The sequence below is a fragment of the Polypterus senegalus genome, chromosome 12, assembly GCF_016835505.1.
Source record: "Polypterus senegalus isolate Bchr_013 chromosome 12, ASM1683550v1, whole genome shotgun sequence".
NCBI classification, from domain to species: Eukaryota; Metazoa; Chordata; class Cladistia; order Polypteriformes; family Polypteridae; genus Polypterus; species Polypterus senegalus.
In genome coordinates, this window is record NC_053165.1 from 71931005 (window position 1) to 71958536 (window position 27532).

General features: G+C 46.2%; 1 protein-coding gene across 4 annotated transcripts in view; it reads right to left on the reverse strand.

Moving 5' to 3' along the window:
• Positions 1 to 4192: 4192 nt before the first annotated feature.
• smtnb (smoothelin b) overlaps positions 4193 to 27532 on the reverse strand; it is a 121194-nt gene continuing 97854 nt past the window's right edge. For 3 of the 4 annotated variants that reach the window (XM_039772219.1, XM_039772217.1, XM_039772220.1), the window contains 6 exons: positions 26636 to 26698; positions 26370 to 26445; positions 26078 to 26248; positions 23665 to 23791; positions 22799 to 22950; positions 4193 to 5274 (listed from right to left, as the gene is read on the reverse strand). In XM_039772219.1, the coding sequence (XP_039628153.1) occupies positions 5121 to 5274; positions 22799 to 22950; positions 23665 to 23791; positions 26078 to 26248; positions 26370 to 26445; positions 26636 to 26698 (743 nt within the window). In that variant the 3' untranslated portion in view covers positions 4193 to 5120. Of the gene's footprint in view, positions 5275 to 14518; positions 14705 to 22798; positions 22951 to 23664; positions 23792 to 26077; positions 26249 to 26369; positions 26446 to 26635; positions 26699 to 27532 lie in introns of all 4 variants that reach the window. The other variant, XM_039772218.1, reaches the window with a different exon arrangement.

A 27532-nucleotide genomic window follows, 5' to 3' on the forward strand; every position in this document is an offset into this window, starting at 1 on the left:
TTCTTTACCGGGTTCAAACAGTCCAGCACAATAACCACACACAACTGATTACTCCATGAGTGCCGTCCCCTGCCTCCCATCTCGGACCCCCTGAGGTAGAGGAGGTGGCTTCTTTTATACCACAGCAATGCACGTCAGAGACACCAGGCAGAAGACCTCCTAAAGTAGACTTAGCCCCGTAACCTCCAACAGGACTATAGTGCCCAACATGGCCCTGCAGGTGTACACCACCAGAGGGATGCTGCCACCTTGTGTCCTTCCATTATGGTCTCCAGGCTGGGTATCGGTGCCAATAGTCAACGTGGCCAGGATGCGTGCCCCCTTCCACATCTTTCCATCCTGGAATCCCATCCAGTGACAAAGAGCTACCATCCAGTCCCTCCGTGATGGCATTCACATTATGCACGCTGCTTTCTGTCGTGGATGACCTATTGTCATCCATTTTTGGGTCGGACCACTTGTACTTTCAAAAAAAAAAAAAAAAAAATGCAAAACCCACCGACACCAGCCTTGTAACCAGCGTTAACTGGATCTCCTCCAGTATACCATGACTTGGAATACTTGAAGTGTGAGCAGTCCGATTATAGCAGACACCCCGTGTGATTTCCCACAAACACCTCATTCTAATCGGACATAACTATCCGATAACTGAGTGCTCTCATCTGACAGACCACTGACACCCGCCTTGTGCCCAGCGTTAAGCAGATCTGCTCCAGCCTGCCATGAACAGCTTTGTAATCATCATTATAATGCACTTTAAGTAATCAGTCCCCCAGAATCTGTCATGACCGGCGGTCTCTCTCGATACTGGAGACGACTCGCATCTCTGTCTGCCAGTTTTATGGCACAGCCTGAACATGACCAGTAAATAAGAACGGCGCGTGCCACCCGGAATCACATTCTCTCAACGCGGATATGGTAAAGTCATTCGTTTGCTGTCAACAGTGAGTCACAGTGGCCAGGGCAGGGCAGGGCAGGGAAGGGGGGCCATTTATCTTGGAGATGGCTCTCCGTCTCCGCTTGTCGACAGTGACAACTCCACCCCGTGCCGCGTCCGTCTGCCTGGCCTGAGGCGGCTGGCCTTCTTTTTCTGAAAGTGTGAAGCCTTCGGCCAAAAGCTTTTTTCGCGGGCCGAGTGCTGATAAAGGGTTCAGAGAGGCCCGTCTCAGACAGACAGACAGACACGCGTCGATGGAAGGGGAAAAAGAAAAATAAAACAAAATAAAACGGTTAAGCGGTGCGTTGTCCTTTATGGGGTGAAGATGCAGGATGTGACAAGGCGTCCAAACTCGGGTTGGAGAGAACAAAAGGAGCTGCAACTCTAACCCTACACAAGTCACAGTTCTAACTGTGAAGCACATGCTGTCCTGTGGGCGAACAACTTGAACTCCAAATAAACGTTGCATAAAATTAAACTATAAATGGAGCAACTTAACTTAATAAATCTCAATCTTGGAAGAGAGTTCCGCCATGCCTGAAGCTCTGACACTCCATTGATGATCCAAAGGGCGGGGTATCCCACGAAACACCAAGAGCCCACCGAGATATGATAAACCTTTAATGATCGAGAGGGACTGGAGACCCCCGTGAAGCAACGGGAGCCACAAAGCAATGAACGCCAGTCGACCAGATAACACCTGCACTCCAGAGAGCGATGTGCCACAGGGTTCAAATGTGCTGAGCTTCTGCCAGGATCGCCAGCAGGAGAGACGGCTAAGTGTAAAGTGGCACCCAATGTCGTCCCCCTTGTGGCGGCAAATGAGCGACTGCACTACAGATCACGGTCCTCTTTAAAAAAAGAATGGCGCAATTCTGCAGCTCGGACACAAGGTGACCATTCCACGTGCGATGCTCAATTCTTTCCGAATCACAGGAGCGCACTGCTCGCTAATAAACAGTGGCACACTGCCAGCCACGGTGTAGTTGGACAACACACCCCACTCGATTGGGACGAATCACAATGCAGCTTTCCCCAGGTTGGGGACCCCAGTCCTAGGATCAGCAGGATAAGAACCCATCCTGCACCAGAGTGGGCTGCGAGAGGTACCTTAGATAGGAAGAGTCCCACAACGAATCCCAGTGAGGGGACTGAATGACGTCACGATTTTACAGCCCCCCTCGCCACATCAAGCCTGTAAGGAGCACTGAGATGGAGCCTGAGACACGACGAGTGACCCCACGGCCCCCCTGCTGTCTCACTAGATCATTACTAAGGGGAGCCCCCCAGCTGTCGTCCCCCCATCTCCCATGTTGTGCTCACCCTTCCCGTGCTCCATTTGCCTTTCCGGTTACAGTTTGTGACATCATGGGAGTCACCATCTGTGTTCCTGAACCTTCCCTCATTTTTCACTTTGGGAGGAACTCCACGTCTTTTGCACCCCTTGGAGGTGGGGTGGGCATCGGAGAGGAAACATGAATGTCTTATCATCGGGGTCTGCAAGGTAAGGTTACTAACCTCGTCTTATAAGTGCACCCACCTCCGAGGACCCTGGCGGCCCTCTCTGGAAACCCTTTTTCTTCTCACTCTTCCAACCCCTGAAAAGATTTAACACTGAACCTATGGGGGGCAGGTGGCACACTGCTGGGACCACCCTAATCTTCTGATCAGGCTATCCACCCCTACTGAACCTGAATGTCTTATGGGGGCTGAACATTTTTTATCACACATAAATCAACAGAAAAGACTGTTGCTGTGTGCTGCGGCTGCCATCACCGCCGCCTGTTCACCCCGTAATGGGATTCGAGGGATTGTAAAGATGAAGAACTCACAGAACTTCACAGAAGCGCCTAACACTGAGTAAGTGAGCAGAAGACAGCCATTAATGTACGAATGAGAACGAGAGAGAGAGAGAATCGCATGTGGGAAACACGACCACACCACCCACTGTGCCTGCGGCAGAGCTCTGCACAAATGAATGCGTTGCCAGAACAAAGGAGGTCAGCTTCTGCTACATGAACCACCCTTATTTTAGGACAGTGGGTTTGCACATTTCACTAGTAGCCAGCAATCTGTGCTTCAGAAGAGGTCATCCATCTGAAGCCAAGCATGTTCAGGAACAGCCAGTACTTGGATGGGAGACCCTCTAGGAAAAGCTTGGAGTGTTGCTGGAAGAGATGTTGGTGAGGCCAGCAGGGTGCGCTTACCCTGTGGTCTTTGCATGGATCCCAATGCCCCAGTGTTTTGATAGGGACACTGTGCTGTACAAATGGCTCCATCCTTCAGATGAGACATAAAGCCAAGGTCCTAACTCTCTGTGGTCATAAAAGATCCCTGGATATCCTTCCTAAACAGTATCCTGATGTCCTGGCTAAATTACCAGCTATGGCTTTGTATATTCTGACCCCCTAATAATCCCCAGTTTCTAACTAGTTTCTCTCCCACCCTGTCACCCACCTAATAGCTAATGTATGGTCAGTGTATTGGCACAAAAATGGCTGCCATAGCATCATCCAGATAAATGCTGCACCTCAGTGGTGGCTGACGTGGATCCCCACTCCCTGAAGCACTTTGAGTAGTGAGAAAAGCAATATATTAAATGTAAACAATTATTAATAATAAAGCAAATTAAAACTAAAGTCATAATTAGCATAGGCTTTGAAATAGACCTTACCTTAATACATCCAGAAATTTAAACAGCAAACTTTTTATTTTAAAAACACTCATTAATCCATTATCAAGCATGCCAGGCGGAGGACCTCATCACAGGCTCTATCGAGGAAGGTAATGACCCACCGGGAGGAGAGGGGGCGCCATCGCCAACACCGTGACCTCCTTCACTCCCCACAGCATTGAGAAACGGCCCAATGAGGGCAACTGGCACCGCCCCTTCTAGTAGACTCAAACTCTGAGCTCCGCCCCCTGAAAGAGACCTGTCGGACAGAGCTGTGCCTCAGGAGTTCCTAACCAGTCAAACTTTGTGGGACAAACCGCCTGGTGGTGCTCCCAATATCTCCTCCCCCTACCCCCCCGCCCCCTCTCATTTAGTAGGGCTGTCATTCCTGGCCTGGAGATCCACCCACTGGCTGACTTGCCTCAGTATCTTGTATTAAATTTTGGATTCCCGGCCCGCCAAAGGGCGATCTGGACAATCATGCAAATATTTCCAGTTTGTGCACCCAGCCACATCATTGAGACACACACAGGAAGAGAGGGCCGCCACCCCGCCCCCCAAAAAAGCAAACAAAACAGAAGTACTGGCAAAAACGTAGGAAAACTTTTATTTATTTATTTATTAATTAATCAACTCCGACTTTCCCTTGTGGTGTGAAGTGTTTACAGGTGTGTCAAGGTCTCCGTAGCGCTGTGGCGTCTAATCAAATACTTGCATTAACACATCACAGTTGAGCACACGAGATAAATTAAGTGTTCCGTAAATATAAAACCGCTACAAGTTAAAACAAGTGACAAAATAACATACAAAAATACACAAATATTTAAAAACCAAATATTAAAAAAAACAAACAGCCAAACATTTCATTGCCTAAGTTTGTCCACGTGCAACGTACTGAAATGACAAAAAAAAAAAACGCCGGTGAAAAAGAAACCGAAAATGCCTGTCGTCTGCTTCATAAAACTTTCGGAGGGATTAAAACATTTCAGTCAGGAAGACAGACGCGCAAATCCACCTCTACGACATCGGCGAGCGCGAGTGTCCATACAGAGCGGAGGCAGCGTTGCCATGGCAGCAGCGGAAATGGCGTCGTTCCTCTGTGCCAGTGTGCACAACAATCGTCATTTTTATTTTTTTTTCCTTTCAATTAAAAAGAGAAAGGCAAAAGCACCCCGGATGCTAAAACATGCACAATTTAAATAAGTTACGCTAAAGCAAAACGCTTGCTAAAAAAATGGCTTTTGCTTTCCTATACGGGTGACGCGCTTCGTGCCTGGCATGGTAAGAAGGTGTGCAAACCCACCGGACGCCCCTTGACCCCACCCCTCGCCCGGTCCTCCGACACATCTCGGCAATCTAAATCTGCGCTACTCGGCCACCTCGGGAGCAGGTGCTTGTAAGTTGGGAGAACTTCGGTAAGCCGGGATATCAAACACGGAGACGGCTGATGAGTTTCCGCCAAACAGGGCTGGAGGTCCAGGCGTCGGAAGGCAGCAGGAGTCGCCGCGCTCAGAGATCCGAGTATCCACGACAGGCCAGCTCGTAGCGGCGCAAATGGTTGACGAGGGACTGCACATATGTAAACACGCATTTGGGATCAGGCCTCTTCCCCATGATCATCATGTCTTCCACTTCAAGGAGAGGATCGCAGTGTGCAAAGGCTCTACGAGAGAGACAGCAGAGAATGAGCTGGGCACCAAAACGCGACTCAAAAGTGAACTTTGTCGCGTTGACCGTAAAGACCGCAAAAAAAAAAAAAAAAAAAAAAAAAAAAACACAAATGACATCTTTAGAGGCAGGAAGGACTTGGTGCAGTATGGCGGAATCCTTCTCACTTCCAGGTACGCGAAAACAAAAAACTGTAAATTTGTAAAATCATCCCCTCTTTTTAAATACAATGCCCTTTATACCTAGGAATCTGGAGAAGATCTTTAAAACCCTTAGCACGCACTGCATCATACATACAGATCACAGGAAGACCCTCGTGGCTCATTCACAGCTATATAATACCCCATTAGGGCGAGAGGGGGCGCAGTGGTCAACAGCCTCGTCTTTTGTTTTTATCTCTCCTCCTCTACAGTAGCGAGAAGACGACCCCTTGAAAGGAAAATAACCCCGCCCACTCCAGCCGCAGGGCTATAAATGTCCGACGTCTCGTTGGGAAACCGGACTTGGTGGGAGGACAGAGCTCCCTACGACACACCTTTTCTTAGAGCCAACAGGGCTGCTTACTCTGTTTTCCATGATGTGCCCTCAAGCACTTGCATAATTGCAGAATTCAAAGGGGCCACCCAGTTGGCACCTCAATACATTTTGACTCATCCGTCCCACAGCAGAGTGGTGGCTCTGAGGTTAGGGATCTGCCCTGTTGCAGGTTCACATCCTATAAACACCAGAGGTCACTCTACCCCCATTGGGCCTGGCCTTTAACCTGCCATTGCCCCGTCCTGGGTGCGACGTTAATCTGCATCCAGCAGGGAAAAACCGGGGGCGGGGTTTGGTGGCAGAATTGCCACTCCAGTCACCATAAAAATTCACACTGTTCTAATTCCATCTGAATTAGTGTGGTGCTGAGGTGTCACTCGGGTGACCATGGCTGCACCCGGGTCCTAATCTTGAGGTGTTTTGCCATGTAGGGGGGTGCAGCAGGGCTCCGTATCAGCGCCAACTTCTATCCTCTCTCTCCTCCCACAGCGTGTAGATACGCGCCTCAGTAACCCGATTATTCACAATAAAACCGGTTTCTAAAAGGACATGTAAACCCTTAGGAGAAACCCGGTTAAGCGAGACATGTTTCTCTATGAATAACCCAGTTACAGTATGCGACTACATAAGCACTTAACCGGGGTACTGTTTGTGATTTTATAGGACTGCGCATGTCCGTGGCGGTCTGTGGGCCAGCTCGTGTTTTCTTCGTACTCGTTTTCAGCAGCCGTGGGTAGACGCGCCGACAAAGGTGACTAGGCGATCGCATCATTCCTTCTCCTGGCTGAAATAATCGGTCTCAATATTTCAGAAATTGCGGAATTTATGTTGACAAGCTGATTATTATCACATATCTGGGCTCAATGGCACAAGGATTGTGCGGTGTGCAAATCCTGTAACAGTAAATTACAAATAAAGCACCAATTTGAATAAACATGTTCATAAAAAAAAACAAGAATATGACCACAGGCGTCATGCTTATTTTTGGATTCATGGTGGCCGTTGAGGACATTTAACTATTTTTTAAGCAGCTTAATAACGTCAAGTGGTTTTGCCAAAGGAGAACTCCAGAAGATCAATGGCATGTGAAAACGCAAAAGTTTCAGAAAACAGGATTCTGCCGTAATTGGGTTATTAATTTGAATCTGGATACGTGTGTGTGCAAATAAACACACTCATTTGAGTTAAGGGCCTTGAAAATATTAAAGAAAGGCGCACTGCGTCTCTCCGCGTGCAGTTCTCAAGGAAGCCACAAGAGGGAGACCAAGCTCCGCCACAAACCTGCAGCTGCCCAAAGACGCCATAAACTCATTGGATTCACACGCCGTATTAAAGATTACAGTCATGCACTTCTCAACAGTCATGGGATACCTAAGCTCTCATGTGAAAAAGTTAAATACCCCCCAGGAGGTTGTCTGGTTTTATCAAATGTTCACACACTAAGGTTTGATCTTCGTGGAAGATGGAACCAGTTGGCAGTACCACCTAACCACAGGGTAAATGGGAGTCTGGAAGTGCAACCCTGGATGCTGTTTGATGGTGCTAAGGGGAGCGGGTCTCCGTGAAAGTGTTTCCAGGGGTACAAAATATGGCAGCGGGTCCAGCTTATAATGGGAGTCTGGGGGTTACAGCAGGCACGCTTGGTGAGATTTTTGTGCAATCAAGTTCTTTATTTAAACCCGAGACTATGTTGAGAAATATTGTGTCTGAGGTTTGGGGCTAACTGGGCTTCCCTTTGTGGTTACAGCTGGTACAGAGTGGCACAAAGCCTTGGGTCCACATAGGGCTGGGCTTCTCAACCACTGGGCTGCGCCGCCTGAGTGATGTGCAGCGTTGTGAGATACGTTTCCCTGTTTCTAAGTGTGGTCATTTCGGGGTTGTTGGTTTGGGAGGGTGGGGGAATCAACAATTCATCCTCCACTCCAACCAGGATGCCCATCCTTCCTCCATATATCTATATTTAAAGAAAATAACACACAAATGGGCAGCGTAGAGAAACTGCTTCATGTACACACATGTGGCAGTTTTCTGGGACCACCAGACGACATTGTCTGGGGAGGAGTGCCCTCCTATCCGCAGTTTCCGAAGTCGGCTTTGAAAGACAGCCTTAGACAAGTCACCGACGGGAGGGCAGGGGGTAACGCTCTCTCCGAGGTGGAAGGAAATTTGGGATTTTTAAGGGGTCTTACACTCCTATATTTAAACCTGGGATTGCGTTGGCTACTGCAGTATCTCTGTTTTGGCGCCCCCTTGTGGTTGCAATTTATTGATTTAAGAAGCCGGACTTCTTTTATAATTCTCCCTATATGAGCAATGTCACACATTACGAAGTATTATTACTCTGTCATAAAAGCCCAGACTGTTTGTCAACATTGGTCGAATTATTCCATTTCATTTTGACGGAATCAAAAACTCACCTTAAGTTAAAGCTCAAGTACCCGACACAAATAAAACTATTTTAGGCTGGAAAACCGGATTAGCCCATCATTACATTCAAACTGAGTACTCGAAGCGGCCTCCTTGTGTCTACGCATGGAGAGAGAAAGGGAGAGGAATGAAGACACCGCAGTTACGACTGAGTGCAGTCAATGCAGTGCCCCCTGCTAGCCAACCCAACCCTCCCCACCAATTTGAACGTCCGACCAAAAACCAAGCTGAAGAACGAGTCGCACACGTGTGAAAAAGCCAGAGGTTCATCCAAGCGTTCCTCCCGCACGACTTTTTAAGGAGAAGCTGTGCCCCCCCACGCCCATGCCGCTGTGTACTTGCGAGTTTTCCAGCGCAGGTCCCTACAAGGTAATGTTTATTCCACTTCCACGGGTTTAGCGAAGATGAACTGCTAGCAAAAACGTCCTGCACTTATGGTGGGGAGAAAAACAAAAACATGTAGAGGACTTCATACCTGCTGCTCAGCACCATGGGGGTCCGGTGGGGGTGCCAACGAAAACCTAAAGGATTAGGAGGTGCTGCTTGAAAGCTGGTAGCTCATTAGAATGTAGATTTCTGTTTAAACAAAAGCAGCCCTTACTTTTCTTAGAAGACCTCATTACACACACACACAATCCATTTATGGAGTTAAGGTGCACACCGTAGAACAGCCAGCATCCGTTAACTCAAATTAACATAAAGGGGGTCAGGCAGCAGTACGGCCGAGACACTTTTTTCCCTTAAATAAAGACTCGACTCGAAAACAGCCAGTCAGTTTCCAACCTGTTAGTCCTGAAGGGGGTCATTGGGGGTGCTGGAGCCATCCCAGACAGCATGGGGCGCAAGGCAGGAACAAACACCCTGGAGAGGGTGCTGGTCTATCGCGGGGCAGACACACACAAACACCCGAGTCAATATAGCGTTGCCAATCCACCACCACATTGTTCTCTGGCTCAGAGGCGAGCGCTTTTCCCTGTGAGCTAACTGGAGAGCGCCATCCGCCAGACACGCAGAGTGCGACTCTGATCTCTGTGAGCGGTGGGCTTCCCTGTTGACTCCCCCTCACTCTCTCTCTGTGTGCGACAGCCCTCACTACACTTCACCCGTCCACCGTGCCAATTCCACCCACAATGCCAATTGAATTGCCGTGGACTCGCCCCCCCATTTCCATGATTTGCTCTAAACCCCCATCCGCTGGCTCAGAGGCAAATGTTTTGTGGGGTGAGCTAAACAGAGAGCTCCACCCGTTAGTCACATGGTGCACTTCCCTGGTGATGTCAGCTGACCTCTCTCTGACACAGGCCCCGCCCTCTCTGCATAGTGGCATAGCTCCACCCATTCGCAGTCCCAGATACCACCCTCAAAGCTAGTGGACTCGCACCATGAAGCGAGACATAGGCCTGTGTGTGTGTTCACTCTGCCCTGGGATCGTCTGTCCCTGCCTTGCACCCAATGCTTTCTGGGAGAGACCCTCACTGCCTGGCCTGGATTAGCAGGTTAGGAAGATGGAGGGAGGGGATGCATGTGTGCCTTCAATGTGTTCCATTCTCATCCCAAACATTGTTTAAAGGACAATGACAGTGACCACAAATGAGCTATGAAGCACCTCTATGTAGACCTCCATGATCAAATTGTGGTGAGGCACAGATCGGGTCAAGGGGGTCAAACCATTTCTAAAGCTAACATAGTGGTCACAAAAAGAATTATGTAATGGAAGAAGTCAGGAACCACTAGGACTCTTCCTAGAGTTGGCCATCTGGTCAAACGGAGTACCTGAACAGAAAGGGCTTTGATCTGGTAGGTGACCCAGAACCCAATGGACACTCAAAACCTGCTCTTGGGATGTGAGAACCTGCCTGAAGGACGGCCATCTTAGCAGCACTCCATCCATAGGGCACTTATGGTAGAGTAACTGCATGAAAGCAGCTCTTGGCAGACATCGTCTGAAGGACTCGGAGAGTGGAGGGAAAAGACTGTCTGGGCTAATGAGACAAAATTTGGACTCTCTGGTCAGAACTCCAAGCACTACATCTGATGAAGACCAGGCACTGCTCACCACCTGCCTAATACCATCTCTACAACGATATGTGGTGGCGGCTGCGTCATGCTGTATGGACAGGAAGTGTTGACACACTTGAGGGAAGGATGAATGCGGGAAAATGAAGCAGCGACCTCAGACGGGAGTGAGGGGTCAATGACCAGAAGCATACAGTCAAGGCAATCCTGGAGTGGCACGGGGACAAGTCTCCAAGTGTCCTTGAGTGGCCCAGACCTAAACCCTATAAAGCATGGGTGCATGGAGTTGAAGAAAGGGGTGGCATAAGGACAAGTCAGGGTGGTGGCAGCATCATGTTATGGGGGACAAGGACAGGAAGACTGGTCTGCCTTGAAAGAAGGATGAATGCCATGAAGTACAAAGAGGTCCTTGAAGAAAACCTGTGACCTCTGGCTGGGGTGATAGGTCAATGACCTGAAGTGCTGGAGAAAGCAGCATTATGCTATAGGTGGGCTGCTCCTTGGCGGAAGGCACAGGGAGCTGGTCAGAATTGGGGGAAAGATGAGATGTAAAACCAAGCTCCTGACACTCTGTGGTCATAAAGGGTCTCCCTAGGCATCCTTCAGAAACAGTAGGGTGTGTCCCAATGTCCTGGCCTTGTCATTCTGACCCCCTAATCATCCCCCGACTCCAACTGTCTCTCTCAACAACTTCATGGAGGATGAGAGGATTGCCTGCCCAAATGCAGGTGTGCCAAGCTTGCAGAGGCTTCGTCAAGAGCACTCAGAGCTGGAATTTCTGTTAGAAGGGCTACTGGGAAAAAAAAACTGAATGAAGGGTCCGAAAGCTTCTAGGAAGGAGAGATTCCACTTTTTGAATTACAGTTTTCACTTTGTCACTATGCGGTCATTAAGCATTGATTCATTTCAAACTAAATCTACAGCACAATACGCAGAAAGTGAAAAATGCATACATCCGCGGTAGTCGACCCTTATTCTATTTTTAAACGGCAATCTGAGTAACAGCAGCGCGACAGTAACAGCCAAGTATGGCGATGTGGATTAACACGCGCAGCTCGGTCCGCCAAATGATGGAGAGCTGGCCGCGCGGTCTGGAAGTGTTTATGTTCAACTGCACCAAGTCCTTCTTGTTAACACAGCAAGCTCTTCATTTTAAGAACGGAAAATATATATATATATAATAATAATTCAACATTTGTATATTTGTTTCTGTTTCCATGGGAACCCGGCAGGGTGAGAAGCATTCATGAGCAGGCCTGACGGGACCTTAGATTCCTGTCAAGTTAAATACTAAGACAATTAAAAAAAAAAAAACCAACATTAAGAAAATAAGTTTTCAAATTTTATACTAACAGCACAACATGGAGTACAAGTCAATACGGTGGCATCCTGCGTTTCTGCGTAATTCAAAGCACACGCTCGTCATTATGCAGCCACGCTAACTTCAATCATGTGACATTCCTCGGTTAACCAGGCACCAGAATTATCTCAACTTAGCTAAAACACACAAGTTGGCTTCCTCATTGTTGCATTACATAACAGTGCAAATATGCTTAACAGGTACAAACCCCGCTGGGACGCTGTGGGGAATGAACGTCAAAGCAGAGGGCAATGATTTGCAAACCACTGGAAAAGGAGCAAAGATGACACGTGGAAACAGAGAAACATCATTATGAATTGGATGCCAGCTACACGTTTCCAAAAAAAAAAGTTGGCATGGGGGTCCCGTCTGGCACTCGCCGTGTTGTCGCCTTTTAATGCCACTCTGTGTACGTTTTGAGGGCTGGCTAAGGAGGCCAGCGGCTGCAGTTTTGTTATGTTAAGTGAAATGTCGTCCCATTCTTGCCTGATCTTGGGTTTCAGCTGCTCACTGGCTTTTTGGGGGGTCTTCCTCTGCCCGTGACAGGCAGTTGAGCACTCTTTCCATGCCTTCATCACATTGTCTGCCCTGAAGGTGGCGTCGTCTGGACGGCAGCACAAGTTCCCTCGAATCCTGCAGATATCAACGTTCGGCACTCATGGTGTCTACCCAGATATTCACTCATGCACTTTATGGAAGCTGAGGTGGTCCCTCTTGTCTTTGGCCTCGAGGACACAGAGTCCAGGATTTCAAATTTTAATTTGTCAGACCACCGGACAAGTTTCCCTGCTTTGCCTCCTGAATGGATAACAGCAGTTTCATCCAACCATTATCCAACCCGTTATATCCTAACACAGGGTCATGGAGGTCTGCTGGAGCCAATCCCAGCCAACACAGGGCGCATGGCAGGAAACAAACCCCAGGCAGGGTGCAAGCCCACCGCAGTAACAGCAGCTTCAGCTTCCTGTTATTCACTTTCTTTCACTCTTTTCCCTGAACCCCGACTAGATTAGTTGAGTGCACAGACTGAAGGAACTGGGAAGAGGCCCTGTGGGCGGAGCCTTTGCAGCACTGGATTTGGCTGCCCTTCACTACACACTTTCTAAGACGTGTATTGTCGTTTAAACGTTACATCTGACCCCACGTGACTACGCTTGATGTAAGGTTACCGGCCTGGCTAGTCTTTTACGGAGTGCCAAGCCCCTCCCCACCTTTACTTCTAAGAGACTCTGCCCCTCTGCAATGCCCTTTTTATACCTACAGTGGGTACGGAAAGTATTCAGACCCCCTTCAATTTTTCACTCTTTGTTATTTTGCAGTCATTTGCTAAAATCATTTAAATTTATTTTTTTCCTCATTAATGTACACACAGCACCCCATATTGAGCGACAAAAAAATTTTTTGAAGTTGTTGCAGATTTATTAAAAAAGAAAAACTGAAATATCACATCACTTGTCCAATACAGTCTCTACAGTGAAGCATGGCGGTGGCAGCATCATGCTGTGGGGTGTTTTTCAGCTGCAGGGACAGGACGACTGGTTGCAATCGAGGGAAAGATGAATGCGGCCAAGTACAGGGATATCCTGGACAAAAACCTTCTCCAGAGTGCCAAGGACCTCAGACTGGGCCGAAGGTTTACCTTCCAACAAGACAATGACCCTAAGCACACAGCTAAAATAATGAAGGAGTGGCTTCACAACAACTCTGTGACTGTTCTTGAATGGCCCAGCCAGAGCCCTGACTTAAACCCAATTGAGCATCTCTGGAGAGACCGAAAAATGGCTGTCCACCAACGTTTACCCATCCAACCTGACAGAACTGCAGAGGATCCCAGAATCCAGGTGTGAAAAACTTGTTGCATCTTTCCCAAGAAGACTCATGGCTGTATTAGCTCAAAAGGGGGCTTCTACTAAATACTGAGCAAAGGATCTGAATACTTAGGACCATGTGATATTTCAGTTTTTCTTTTTTAATAAATCTGCAACAATTTCAAAAATTCTTTTTTTTTGTCTGTCAGTATGGGGTTCTTTGTGTACATTAATGATGGAAAAAATGAATTTAAATGATTTTAGCAAATGGCTGCAATATAACAAAGAGTGAAAAATTGGAGGGGGTCTGAATAGTTTCCGTACCCACTGTAATTATGCGGCTGACCTGATGCCAATGAACCTCATTCGTTGCGAGATGTTCTTCTAGGAGATGCTGTTTTTTTAACCAGTCCTGTTTTTGGCCAGTGCCATCTTTTGTGAAACTTATCGCTTACATCAAATTCAACATGGGCAGACATTTTTCACAAAAACAATAACATTTCTCAGTTTCAACATCTGAAAAGTTTGCCTTTGTAGTACTGTATTTTCAATTAAATGTGTGCGTCAGAGGGTCACCCCGTCAGGCTCATCTGTGCTTAATACCGCACTGGGTTGAGAGGGGGTGCTGGCGCTAGTCATGTTCTTTACCCTTCCCTCCACAGTGCTGAGAAGACACCCAGTGAGGGCAAATGACTCGGCCCCCTCCGGTCCACCACCCATAATTTCACCACGAAAAGACCTCACTTGGAAGTCCTAAGTGTCAATCTGCTTTTTGGTTTCATTTACGCCATTCATTCTCTACTGAAAGAGCCTTTGAGAATTAAATGGGGACAACCGGGTTTGGCCCTCCCACAACATTTATTCTCTCCAGCGTGTCATTCCTCCCTCGATCACAGTGGATTTGCAAATCATCTTGTCGTTTCGATTTACTTTTTACACACAGCGTCCCCTTGAGGGAAAACCTTCATCAACATTTTCACCTGCGAGGTTTGTGGTTCAGATTTCTCAGGTGACAAGCTACCTGTTTAAAGAAAAAGGGGGGCAAAACCTCCCCACAGACCCTCCTCCCTCCTTCCCATGCCATTTCTCACCATGTTTTGAGGGTGTGCTCAGGTGCCGGATGGGTGAAACTCTAGGAGTTTTTGGTTTTTACAAGCCCCTTCTGGACAAGTCCCCTGTAGAACTCCTGGATGTATGTGTAAACACACTTCCAATCGGGCTCTCTCATCCGCACCATGTCGTCAACATCCAGCAACTGAGGACAGTCAGCCAGTTTCCTATGGCCGAATGAGTAAGAGAGAGAGAGAGAGAGAGAGAGAGAGAAGAAGAAGAAAGGGAGCAAGGAAAAGAGATTGGAAAAGGGTAGAAACAAAAGTGGGGAAAGGGAGTGACAGGTTCAAAGGAAATAGAATAAAAAAAGAGAGAAAGGAGTTCATGTAAAGATGAGGAGGTGAGAACCAAAATCAGCAAGATGGCAGTGAACAGCCAAAGAAAGATGGTGAGAGAAAAAAAAAAAAACAAGGGGGAGAGCAAGACATAAAATAAGACATTACATACTTCTAGTGACATGATCATGACAAAACATGCTTCATGATAACAAATCCAATGGAAACGTTGCCTTTTCCATTACGTGCTTACAAGACAAATCAGGGAAAAAAAAAAAAAAAGGGGTGACTAGAATCAGGGAAACAGACCCCCGGCTTTCAACAGATGGGACACCTGCTTTGTTTTATGTTTAAAACAAGAAAGGTGCAGATGGACGGACGGACGGACGGACACACAAGACTCTCAAAACAAACGAGCAAAAGAACCTGTGCTTGTGCTATGAGAACAAGGAATGGAGGAGGAAGAGAAGGAATCCGGGCAGACAGGCGGGTGGGCCAAAGCAAGAAGAGCAAGCAGGAAGAGAAATGAAGTGTAACTTTTTGCCTCTTACAGGAGCGTTTGGCCGAATTACTAAACACGATTGGATTGACAACGTAAATACCTGGGCGTGGACCTCTGGAAGTGGCGCATAGTAAAACGTTGCACACACGCAAATGGAAAAATCAGCTCTGTGAAGGGGTCCACCGTACATAAAAGGTACATTGGCTAGACACCACATTTTACTGACTGTCCGCTAAACTTTAAGAAGTGGGATAATATATGTATGAGGGTGGGTTGAAAAGTGACAAGACTGTCACCGATCTCTCTTTCGTGGAGGCAGACATGTCAATGCTGTGCAGGCATTTGTGAACCTGCAGTGGGACCACTGCATTCTTCAGCGTTCTGTCACAGTGAGGGGAAGCACCTCGTGGGTAACATGAGAAATCTGACAAATGAGAGGCGACCATTCAGTCCATTTGTTGCCCGTTTGTTTAGCTAATAGCTAAGCTGTCCCCCCATCTTGTCCAGATTTTTCTTCAAGATTGTTGACATTTCTGCGTCCACACCACATTTTGGCAGTTTGTTCCCGAGCCCTCTTGTCGTCACGTTCCTGTGAGAGTACGGCAGAGGAGTACGACCGAATTTGGCATTCACCTTGCCAACTCCCGAAATGACAGGACAGACACGCGGTGATGAAACGATTAGCAGTGCTGCTGTATTTCAGTTTCACTTTCTATGTCTGAAGACCAATTCACATCATCATCACAATCACACAATTCCAGCAATGGTTCATTTTCAGTTCATTCTACTGCTGCCTTTACGTATTTCATGGAATGCTCCACCCCACTCATGAATATTAATGAGTTTTCTCAGAGTCCTCATCAAAATCTCATAATGTGAGCGATGATTCAGTTTCAGTTTGTTCTACAACTGCCTTTATGCATTTTAATTGAATGCTCCGCCCCACTCATGAATATTAAACCTTAGAGTTAACTATACAGTGGTACAAGGCATAGAAATATGTTTTTCAGAATACACTCACCTAATGGATTAGGAACACCTGTTCAATTTCTCATTAATGCAATTATCTAATCAACCAATCACATGGCAGTTGCTTCAATGCATTTAGGGGTGTGGTCCTGGTCAAGACAATCTCCAGAACTCCAAACTGAATGTCAGAATGGGAAAGAAAGGTGATTTAAGCAATTTGGAGCGTGGCATGGACGGGCCGGTCTGAGTATTTCACAATCTGCTCAGTTATTGGGATTTTCACGCACAACCATTTCTAGGGTTTACAAAGAATGGTGTGAAAAGGGAAAAACATCCAGTATGCGGCAGTCCTGTGGGCGAAAATGCCGTGTTGATGCTAGAGGTCAGAGGAGAATGAATGGGCCGACTGATTCAAGCTGATAGAAGAGCATGAAGCCACAACACGCACAACCTTGAGGCGGATGGGCTACAACAGCAGAAGACCCCACCGGGTACCACTCATCTCCACTACAATTTGCACGAGCGCAACAAAATTGGACAGTTGAAGACTGGAAAAATGTTGCCTGGTCTGATGAGTCTCGATTTCTGTTGAGACATTCAAATGGTAGAGTCAGAATTTGGCGTAAACAGAATGAGAACATGGATCCATCATGCCTTGTTACCACTGTGCAGTGGTGCTGGTGGTGTAATGGTGTGGGGGATGTTTTCTTGGCACACTTTAGGCCCCTTAGTGCCAATTGGGCATCGTTTAAATGCCACGGGCTACCTGAGCATTGTTTCTGACCATGTCCATCCCTTCATGACCACCATGTACCCATCCTCTGATGGCTACTTCCAGCAGTATAATGCACCATGTCACAAAGCTCGAATCATTTCAAATTGGTTTCTTGAACATGACAATGAGTTCACTGTACTAAAATGGCCCCCACAGTCACCAGATCTCAACCCAATAGAGCATCTTTGGTTTGTGGTGGAACGGGAGCCTCGTGCCCTGGATGTGCACCACAAATCTCCATCAACTGCAAGATGCTATCCTATCAATATGGGCCAACATTTCTAAAGAATGCTTTCAGCCCCTTGTTGAATCAATGCCACGTAGAATTAAGGCAGTTCTGAAGGCGAAAGGAGGTCAAACACCGTATTAGTATGGTGGTCCTAATAATCCTTTAGGTGAGTGTATGTTATTTCATCCACTAGATGGCAGCAGAATACCATCCTGAGAGTTCTTTGGAGTTCTACTGTATTGGAAGTCAGAAGTTGACAGGACGTCAATTTGCAAGCTCCATGGGTTTGTGCTACCTATGAGGAACAGTAAACATGGATGCTGGTGTTTCAGCAACAAATGCTAACTAATATTTAAATAGTTTAAATCGAAGAAGAAACTGAGGAGCAATGCAGGAACAAAAAGTATTGTTGTCAAATCTAAAAATGATTTTTATGCTCTTGGCCAGAATTTGTGAATGGTAGTATGTTACTCACCTCACATCGGTCAGGCCATTCCTGTTCATTCTGATAATGTTAATGTGTATTTTATCAATATTCCACGTTTTGGATTGAGATGAATCATTTAAAGCAAATTCTTCTAATAAACAAGTCAAACCTATAAAGCGTCACTGGACCGAAGTGTTTGTGGTTCACGTCGCTACAACGTGAAGTCAAACAGACTTTGACTTGACACACCAGCCTCGAGTTGTTGAATTGGAATTCTGAGTTCAGGGCGCATCTTCTTTCCGTTTTCCAAGTTGGAGGTCCATAAATTTCGAGTTTTAGTCAAACGCAGCATTATAAAGCGTTATCACTACACAACACCCTGAGAGTGATGGGGACGACTGTTGGCGACGATTCAGGGTCTCGAAGATGCAACATTGGAAAATAAAAGGCCAAGAAACTTAATTGCTTAACACAAAACTGAAAGAGGCAAAACAAACAAGCCATGCAGTCCGTTGTCTACACTTAGTGGTCACATTCTCACAAAAAGCACCAGAAGTTACTGTACAGCTGTGCCAAGCAATAGTTCAAATGACAGAAATAAAAATATATATATAAGAAGGTTGAAGACGTTGAGCACCGGACCCTTTAACACATGAAACCCGCCACAATTTGATGGACGAGGTCCTGCAATGTTGTAACCTGAAAGGCAATGGGACCCGAGGTGGGACTTTGTATGAAGGTGACGGTGACAAAGTGGTGACAGAACGTCATAACAGCGTGCTCCGTTTAGCTGTCAAGTCAGCTGGGGAGATCTCTGAACACAACGTAGACCGCCGCCCTTACTTTTAACCTTGCAACAGCGAACCCACCATGGACCTCAGCAAAAGGATTAGCTCAAAATAAATGTCGCACCAGGAATGAGGCTGCATCGGCTTCTGTTTTGACATCCAAGGCACCGGGCGAGTCATGAAAAGTGAAAGCAGGGGACGGTTCTGTAAAATAACACTCCGCGCCGCTCGAGAAGATGTCAAAACATGAAGGTGCCAACGCAGACTCACACATTCTGAAAGAGGAGGTCATCTTTTTAAAGCGGGCTGGCTCTAGTCGAAGAATGCCATGATTTGGGGGGGTCCCAAGACTTCCCCCTGGACACACTCCGCTCTTCTATTGACTGTCATGGTAGGGTGTTGCATGTTAAATATGTGCTCTGATTTCCAAGGGGGACCCCCCAGGGAGATGCACGGTAACACATTTATGAACATGCTCAAATCTTAAGGGGGGCACCACCTCCAGCCCCAGGGAATTAGATTTTATCAATAATGCCCGATGTTCAAAGGGGACCCCACTCACACTTTTATTTATTATGACAATCGGTATAATGTGTCACGTGAACAAAGTGTTCTTAAATTAACTTTTTTGATTTAACGATCGGGTCCTGATCTTATTGGGGGGTCTCCACTTCCAAGGAGGATATCAAAACACTTTTCTAATCAGTTGTCAGTACAGTTTATCACACATAAAACACAGGCTTATTAAATCTTCAAGTGGACCCACCCATCCCGATTTCCAAGGGACCCGGGGCCCCCACCCACACTTTTCTATCGGTGGTCTGCATAGCATGTAACTGATGGATGTGAATGCGCTCCAATCCAAAGCCCAATCTTATCCAAGTCATATACGTATACTGTATGAACCGGGACGCATCCACCTACCACTGCCTAGAGGGTGCCATGCGGACCCCTGAGCAGGCCCCGTTTTTCAAACCACTTCATTCTGTGATGGGTTCTTTGTACATGACGTCTGTGATTTGAACAATATTTAGCTGGCGGTCTTGTAGGCTGCGAGATTACTTTTATATTCATGACCTACTGGAATTTCACAGATAAGTTACCACTCAGTCCTGCTTATTCCACTCTATGGAGCCCATCACAGATCTTAATACATGAATGTTCTTTCTGAAACCTTCCTGTTTTATTGGGGTGGGGGTTGGGGATGTCTTCTGGGATCTAAAAATGGTTCCTCAATGGCATCACTCTGAAACGTTTTTAATTGTGAAGGTGTTCTGAAGACCTGCCCAAATTTGGTGACAACTGGAAACAATTACCGCTGCTTGAAGAGGAGGCAGTGGTGGTCTCTGCTTAACAGAATAAGGGTGTAAATCGATAGTGGATACAAACATTGCTTTCCAGTCAGTCCATGGAAATGTCCAGGTTTTTCTGACACTCCATAAAGGGTCCAAGATGAGTTAAAGGGTCACAACTGCTTTGAGATGGCAGGAAGGAGGAGAACTGGCAAGAGAACACCTAGCAGGAGATGGTCAAAAAATAAGTAGGAAACTGAAGTATGGGAGTAAGAAGCTCCACTTTGAGAGCTGAATTTGAAGACACAGCAGAACACGACTCGGGTATGAAGATTAAACAGGTTTAGGATTTTCACCTTCTGAACAACTCCACACTCAACGTAGGAGAGAAAAAAAGAAATGGATGACACAATTATGAACTGCACTGGACCTAACTAAACTAACCATGAGAGTTTGGTGCTTGATGTGAACATTAACTGAAGCGTCTGACCTGCGCCTGCAGGATTTGTGGCCTTGCACTGCTGCGACTTGATCGACCAACGTGACGGTCACAAGGAGCAGCAGGTGGACAGGAGCTCTGATCATGATTTGGGTTTGAAATGGAGGTCAAATGAGAGCAGCAGAAGACCGGCTGAAAAATCACAAAGGATAAATAAAGACAGGGAAGATGTGCCAGTTTCTGGGCTGATGCCACTATTTACCTGTCCGCAAAACCCAAAACCTCAGCTAAATTATAGAATTGTAGAAACACTCTGGTGCCCTCACCCCGCTGAATGAAAAGATGAAGAGTTTCATCACAAGACACCACCATATCTGTAAAACCACTGGCGTAGATCGATCGTTACTCTCGAGTGCCATGGTATACGGTATTCACATTTCAGCACACCATGCACTACGTTAGGATATACATGTTTGTTTGTTTCAGAACAGCTCCACCGGCTTTACAACCTGAGACTACACTGACATTTGACATTAAGTGTTGTGTGTGCTGCAAGGGATGGACGGATGGATGGACACCCCAGAGGGAGATTCCTGGCTTGGATGGGATGCAATGGGAAAAGAAAAAAGAAGGGATAGGCTTGGCACAAGAATCCTTAACCGTCAGGGAGGCCAATGTAGTGGAAAGTCACGGGGAGACAACTTGGCAGGGATTACATGCTCCCTAAGAGCCCCTCTGGGGGACACTACCTGTGTGGACACCTGCAAGGTACACTGGGTATTGTAGTCCCATAGGGCAGCCTTGATCCATCATCCCTACTTTATGGCACTTGCGTTTGACCTGGGAGTACTTCCACTGGGGCCATGCCGTACACAACAGAAGCTACTCGACCCTCAGCCAGGCAAGTTGGTGTCGGGAGAAAGGACAAAGCCCACCTGGAGAAGTGGAAGGAGACAGGCAAAGAGACTGAGATTGTGTTTATTAAAGAAGCCTTTTTTTTGGGTAAGGTATCTGTAAAAATAAACCTTTTTTGTTGGATGAGGACTTGTGCCAGGAGGGGTGAGGTGCTGCAACGCAAGTGGTCACACTTGTTAACTGCTCTGTCTTTTCTGTTCCCATGTTTTGTTTTATATCCTGTTCTTTTTAGTCATTTTATTCATTTCTTTTGATCAATTTACACATTTCTTATCTGTGTTAATTGCATATGCAGGTATATAGTGCTTTGCTGGGAAAAAGAAAAAAATAAAAATAGTGGATACGCTGTATTTTGCCTAACAACTAAACCGATTTCTGAGAAATAAATCATTTCAATACAGTGTCATGCATGTGCGTCTGAAAACCTTCTCCGGGGTGAATGCACAGACTAAATTTCTCCTTTTCTTTTAGCTCACAAGCCTGGGCAACGACACCCATATGGGCACAACTTATTTATTTTTCTGTATATATTAAACGGGATGACCCGGGTGGCGCCCCAGATAATGAGCAAGTCGTCTGTCATTCTTGCACAACAGATTCAATAAACGTAAAATTTATTAATTGTCCGTACTCCACGCTCATATGGTTACAATAAAAAAATGGATATACAGCACTTTGTGGTGAAACTCTTCGTAGGCACCATGTGTTGGAGTTCATGCCCAGCCTCACGTTATCTGTAGTTTACAAGTGGGCTCAATTAAATTCAATAAAGGACAATGGACAGTTTCAATTATGAAGCTGCCACACTATAGGAAGATCGAATCAAATCATTTATATCTTAGCACCATTTTTTTTGTCTAACTTGACATTTCTGCATCCTACTTCTCAGATCACCGAAGTGGGTTCAGGAAAAAAATACCGAGGAGTACCACACTGAATGTGGGTTTGTAAATTTTCTTGAGAAGGGGCTTCAAAATGGCATTCTGGTCCAGGAAGCCATGGATGCTGCTCTGCGTTTCCTTGAGTTTAGTCAGTCAATCGGCGGTTACCGTGACGGGTTTTGACATCAGAACGCTCCTTAATATCGAAGTCCTGACCAAGGCCAAGAAGCGAAGGGTTCAAGTTTCAACAATCCTCCGTCCAAGCATTCAGGAAATCGTACCTATGTAATCCTTGCCATTGTCGGTTTAGATTTATTCTTTACGTACGCACTCACGTCTGCCTTGAACGCTGAAAGGAGACGGGGTCGGTTGAGACTTGTGGCCCACAATGCACCACTAACATTCTAACTTTCTAAAAACTGGATCAATCGAACAAAGAAAAAGTGTCTTGGCATTGACCCAACTGACATGACCACCCAATCCACATGGCGCTGATCAACGCTTTTAGAATGCCACAATCACGCCAAAGCACCGGGTGAACACTTTTGCTTTTCGTGACCTGGGGAACTAAAAAAAAATGGCATCCAAATTCACAAACGAGCAGTGTGTGGAGAGAAGACAAGGACGTAGAAGCCCGAGACGTCACTCATTTGTATTTTAGGTGAAGAGCTCCCGATTGGCTGGAGAAGCTATGAAGATGTTCACATGTCTCGTGTGAGATCAACAGCACATCACGCAGAACAACAGGGGCAGACCCTCCAATACTCACTCTGCCGAGCTGAAGGCCACCTCAAAGTTGTGCCTTCTGTTTTGTGGGCTCAGCTCCATGTAGTCAAACGCATCAGGGAAGAAATTGTGCACCAGAGCGCAAAACGCCATGCCGTCGCTCCAGCTGGAAGAGAAATTCTGGATGTCCACATGCTAGGAAGAAACCAAACAAAAGAATTTAAGAGTTTGGGGTCTTTAGGGAATAACACAAATGCCTGTAGTATTCCCACATTAAAACTTTTCCCCTTCTTAAATGTCCTGCTTTGATTTTTCAAAGGCTTGCCCTACATTGTTGTTACACTAGTACATTTTTTTTGTCCCGTCGCATATTAATTAAATTTCGCCATGATTTAGTGAACGGGATAAGCATTCCATCCATTTCCTGGTACTAGGGTGTTGTACCGTGTTAGCAATTATGAATGTAGAGAAAAGCCAAGCAAAATGACACATTTTATTGGCTAACTAATAAGATTACAATATGCAAGCTTTCGAGGCAACTCAGGCCCCTTTTTCAGGCAGGTTGTAATGTAATGTAATGTTACATCTTGCCTGAAGAAGGGGCCCGAGTTGCCTCGAAAGCTTGCATATTGTAATCTTATTAGTTAGCCAATAAAATGTGTCATTTTGCTTGGCTTTTCTCTACATCCATTTGCTACAAGCAGTGAAATTATTATTTTAACAACTAGGGGGCCCTGACAACATTCCCACTACAGTACACTGCACATCTTACAACGCCCCCTAATGGAAACCTTTACACTCTGCACTGCCAAGCAGTTTCCAGAAGCACGTCCATTATTCATCGATCAGGAATACAAGGCCACAAGAAAAATACACTCAAGAGGTATGTTAAAAAACTGGCGGTCTCACCTGGTACCCCCGAGTCTTGGCCCGACACCAGTCGAGCAACATCTGCTTGATGGAGTTAGCGTTTGGCACACCAAAGCTGGATGACCGCTGAACCTTCACGACTCGGGAAATGGCAGGATTCGCGGGCCTAAAGGAAACAGAACACAGCTCAATACAAACCGGAGTGTCGTCCACACTTACAAACGGCCAGCAGTCGGAAAGCATCAATCTGTTTGGGTTTAAGACGTTTTATTTGGAGATCGGATAACAAGCAGAGATGAAGCAACAACAACAATAGAAGTGTGGCCATCTTCCTATAAATGTCCTTCACCTACAGACACATGCAATAGACGCATGTAGCAAAATCATTTTTGTGCCAAGGAGTTTAAAACAGCTGTTAGACTTCAGGGGCTTAAGAAGACAAAACATTCAATTAAATTTATAATCAGTTCAAACAGTCTTTTCACACGAGAAAAAAAGTTGCTAGTAGCGGAGTGGCAGGAGGATATTTAACAAGAAGAACCCACCCCGGTGAGTCCAGAGGAGCTCTAGGAGTCAGTCAGACCGAGTCCACATCCACATGCTGTGTTTTCATTTAATAATCCAGACAGTAGGCTGTAGGCAGTGGTGGGCTGGTGCCCTGCCCGGGGTTCGTTTCCTGCCTTGTGCTCTGTGTTGGCTGGGAATGGCTCCAGCAGACCCCCGTGGCCCTGTAGTTAGGATATAGCGGGCTGGAGAATGGATGGACATTACTCTCCGTCATCACCTTTTGGACCCTCGAAAACTGACACTTTTTTAAAAATGCTCTCCCACAGCTGTATATTTCTGATAAAATCCCGCAGAGCGTTGCAGTGTGGATGGGTGAAACACAAACAAGTTTTGAAAACGCAGACTCTAAATCGCGCTCCGATTGTTTTGCATGTATTACGTGATTGGATTCTGCTCATTTGTTTAGCCATTTAGCTCATCTTGTGTGTTACTCTTGATGGCCGTTCCACCTCAGCGTCAGTCCATGCAAAACCACCCGTCGTTATGCGTTTTCCAACTCACCAATGCTGTTCTCCGTGTGTAAAGCAGGCTGAGAGAGCTGGACAGATCTCCGGAACCAGGAGATACATTAGTGACAGCGATTACAGATTTACTGGTTGCCAGTTTGTGCCTTTGTGTGAGGGATGTAACCGGACATTTAAGTAAGAACTTGCCTATCTATGCAGTGTCACTGCCCCACCAACCAGTGGGGTTTTTCAGTGTCTGCCTGGTATAAAACACCTACTAGATAATAAAGCCCTAAGGTGTGTGTGTCCAGACCCTCAGAGCAATCTGATTGGCCAGCTTGGCTTTGGTGCGATTGGCCAGCTTGGGTGTGGTTGCTCAGTTTTCCGACTGGCGAAGCCGGCGGCTTTTGAGCCGATTGGCCAAGCCGGGCTTCTGATTGGCCAGCTTTGCTGTGGTTGCTCAGTTTTCTGATTGGTCAGCTTGGCTTTGAGCTGATTTGGTCAGATTTAGAGAAATAACAAGAGGAACTGTGAGTGTGGGATGCATGAGAAGGAGTAAAGGCACATGCCGAGAGACTCTCCATCAAAGACAGCAAGTATAAAACCAGACAGGAGGTTAGAAAAGGGGGTCTCGAAAATAACAACTGGGTCACGAGAAGCAGGCTTTACAGGAATGCTCTCAAAAGAGTGAAAAGACTTCACACACACACACACACACACACACACACATATATAGAGGAAAGACGCTGTAGGTGCAAGTAGGGCAAGAGAATAGCGCTGGTGAAGAAACCTTAGTGAAAGCGCAAGACACACGCTGAGAGAGTTGCCTTCAATGGATGGAAAGTAGAAAACCGGACAGAAGGGGAGAAAGGCGACATGAAATTAACAAAAGCTTCTGAGCAGCAGGGCTTTATGGGAACGCATTTCAGAAAAATAGTGCAGGTGATGAGTCATTAATAAAGGTGTAAGATGCTCGCCGAGAAAGTTGCCTTTAAAGACACTAAGTATAAAACCAGATGGGAGTCGAGAAAGGCATCTGGAAAATAACAACAGAGTCTCGGAAGCAGGCTTTACGGGAACGCGTTTGAGAATCGCAACCCCGATGAAGAGGCTTTAGTCAATATACCTGCTAAGAAAGATGCCTTCAACTGGACGGGTGGTGAGAAACGCGCCTTGAAAAGAACAGGAGTCTGTAAAGTGAAAAGCAGGCTTTACGGGAATGCGTTCGAGAAACGGTGAAGCGATGTTCACACACACATGCAAATACCGAGGAAACATGTCAAATATTTCTAAATTATTCTACTACCCTGCCTTCAACAGGTACTCTCCCAAGTGTCCATCCACAAATTAATCTGCAGAAACTTTACTTTTCGTAGAAAAAGCTGATAAAGTAGAATCAACAAACATCGACAAAATAACATCATGAAAAATGTCCTCACCCGCCACTCTCTTTTTCTAACTTTTCAATCATGGCTTTCCTGGCCTGGGTAGCGGAAGTCTTGGGTAGGGTCTGGGATCTCATCACCTCCTTCCGCCTCTCAGCCTGCCTGCGCTCCAGTGCGGCAAGACTGCCGGACCGAGAAGAAGAGTCATCTTCACGGTCAAAAATGCTGAAAAGCAACACAGTTACGGAAATATAACAAACCACTCACAACGTTTCAAAAGAGACAAAACGTGACACTTCACGCCGCCGAAGAAAATATTTCAACGTGACAAGTGAAGTTTACTTACCTGCCGACCTTCTTGGATGAGCTGGAGGAGGAGGAGGAGGTGGACGAGCTGAAGGTCTGCACGACTGTAGTTCCTTCTGTGATGACAAGCAAAGAAAGAAATCTTAACACAGGGAGCCAGTCTGGCGCAGTGAACAGTTCAAATGATCCGCTGTGTGGAATGCCATATTCCAAGTTAAATATTCTGGAGATGTAACCCATCTTGGCTTGAAGCGAAGTCATCACAGAAGTTCAATTTAAGGCCATCCAAAAGGCTCCTGTACTTACTTTCAGATTTCGTTAAGTAGCTTGCTTCCATCGTGGTGCTTCGTGACGCTCGTGTGCCATCACCTAAAGAAAATTCGATAACTAAGTTACTTGACACATCCACATGTAATAAAAAACCTGTAGACATCTCACAACCGTCTGTGAATCCTTAAAAATGAATCACTATTTCTACCTTCCATTAAGTAACAGTTATGTGAAAAAGTTAAGTACACCCCAAGGGAGTTCTGTTTTGTTCAACATACGGGGACATATCAAGGTTTGATTTTCAGTTAAACGCCATCTATAGACAAATGAGATGGAATATAACAATTGTATAATTGAAATATAAGATAAATGCACATTTTGCATATGGAAAAAGTAAGAGATTCTATTTAAATGTGTTGTCCTGCAGGCAGAGAACAGCAAGTAAAGAGATTCCACCCCGGACCGCTGACTGCCCTCTCCTTTTAGATATGGCAGCGTGGACTCAACGGATGCCATAGAAGGCCCTGCCCCTTCTGGCCGGGATCAAATAAAAGAGGGGGGCATGTCTTATTTTGCTAAATTCCTTTTTTTTTTTTTTGGAAGGTCGGATTGACCAACTTTTCTTTTGCTTGCAAGCCATACTTGAATGCTTTGGACTTTAAATGGGGGTTGCCCGGTGGTTACCCAACCAACCTCGAGTCCTCCTGGCCGTGACAACCTCAAATTTAGAATCGGGTACAAAACGATTAGAGCGTCATTAGAGAGGATCTTTGTTGTTGAAGTATGCGTGTTGTGGGTTACAAAATCTGTAAATTTTGGTCTCTGGCAACATGACAAAGACCCTCAACATAGCAGGAAATCCATGGAAGGTTCTGGAATGGCCAAGTCAAAGCTTGGACCTAAATCCCATCAAGATGCTTTAGTTGGGGATCT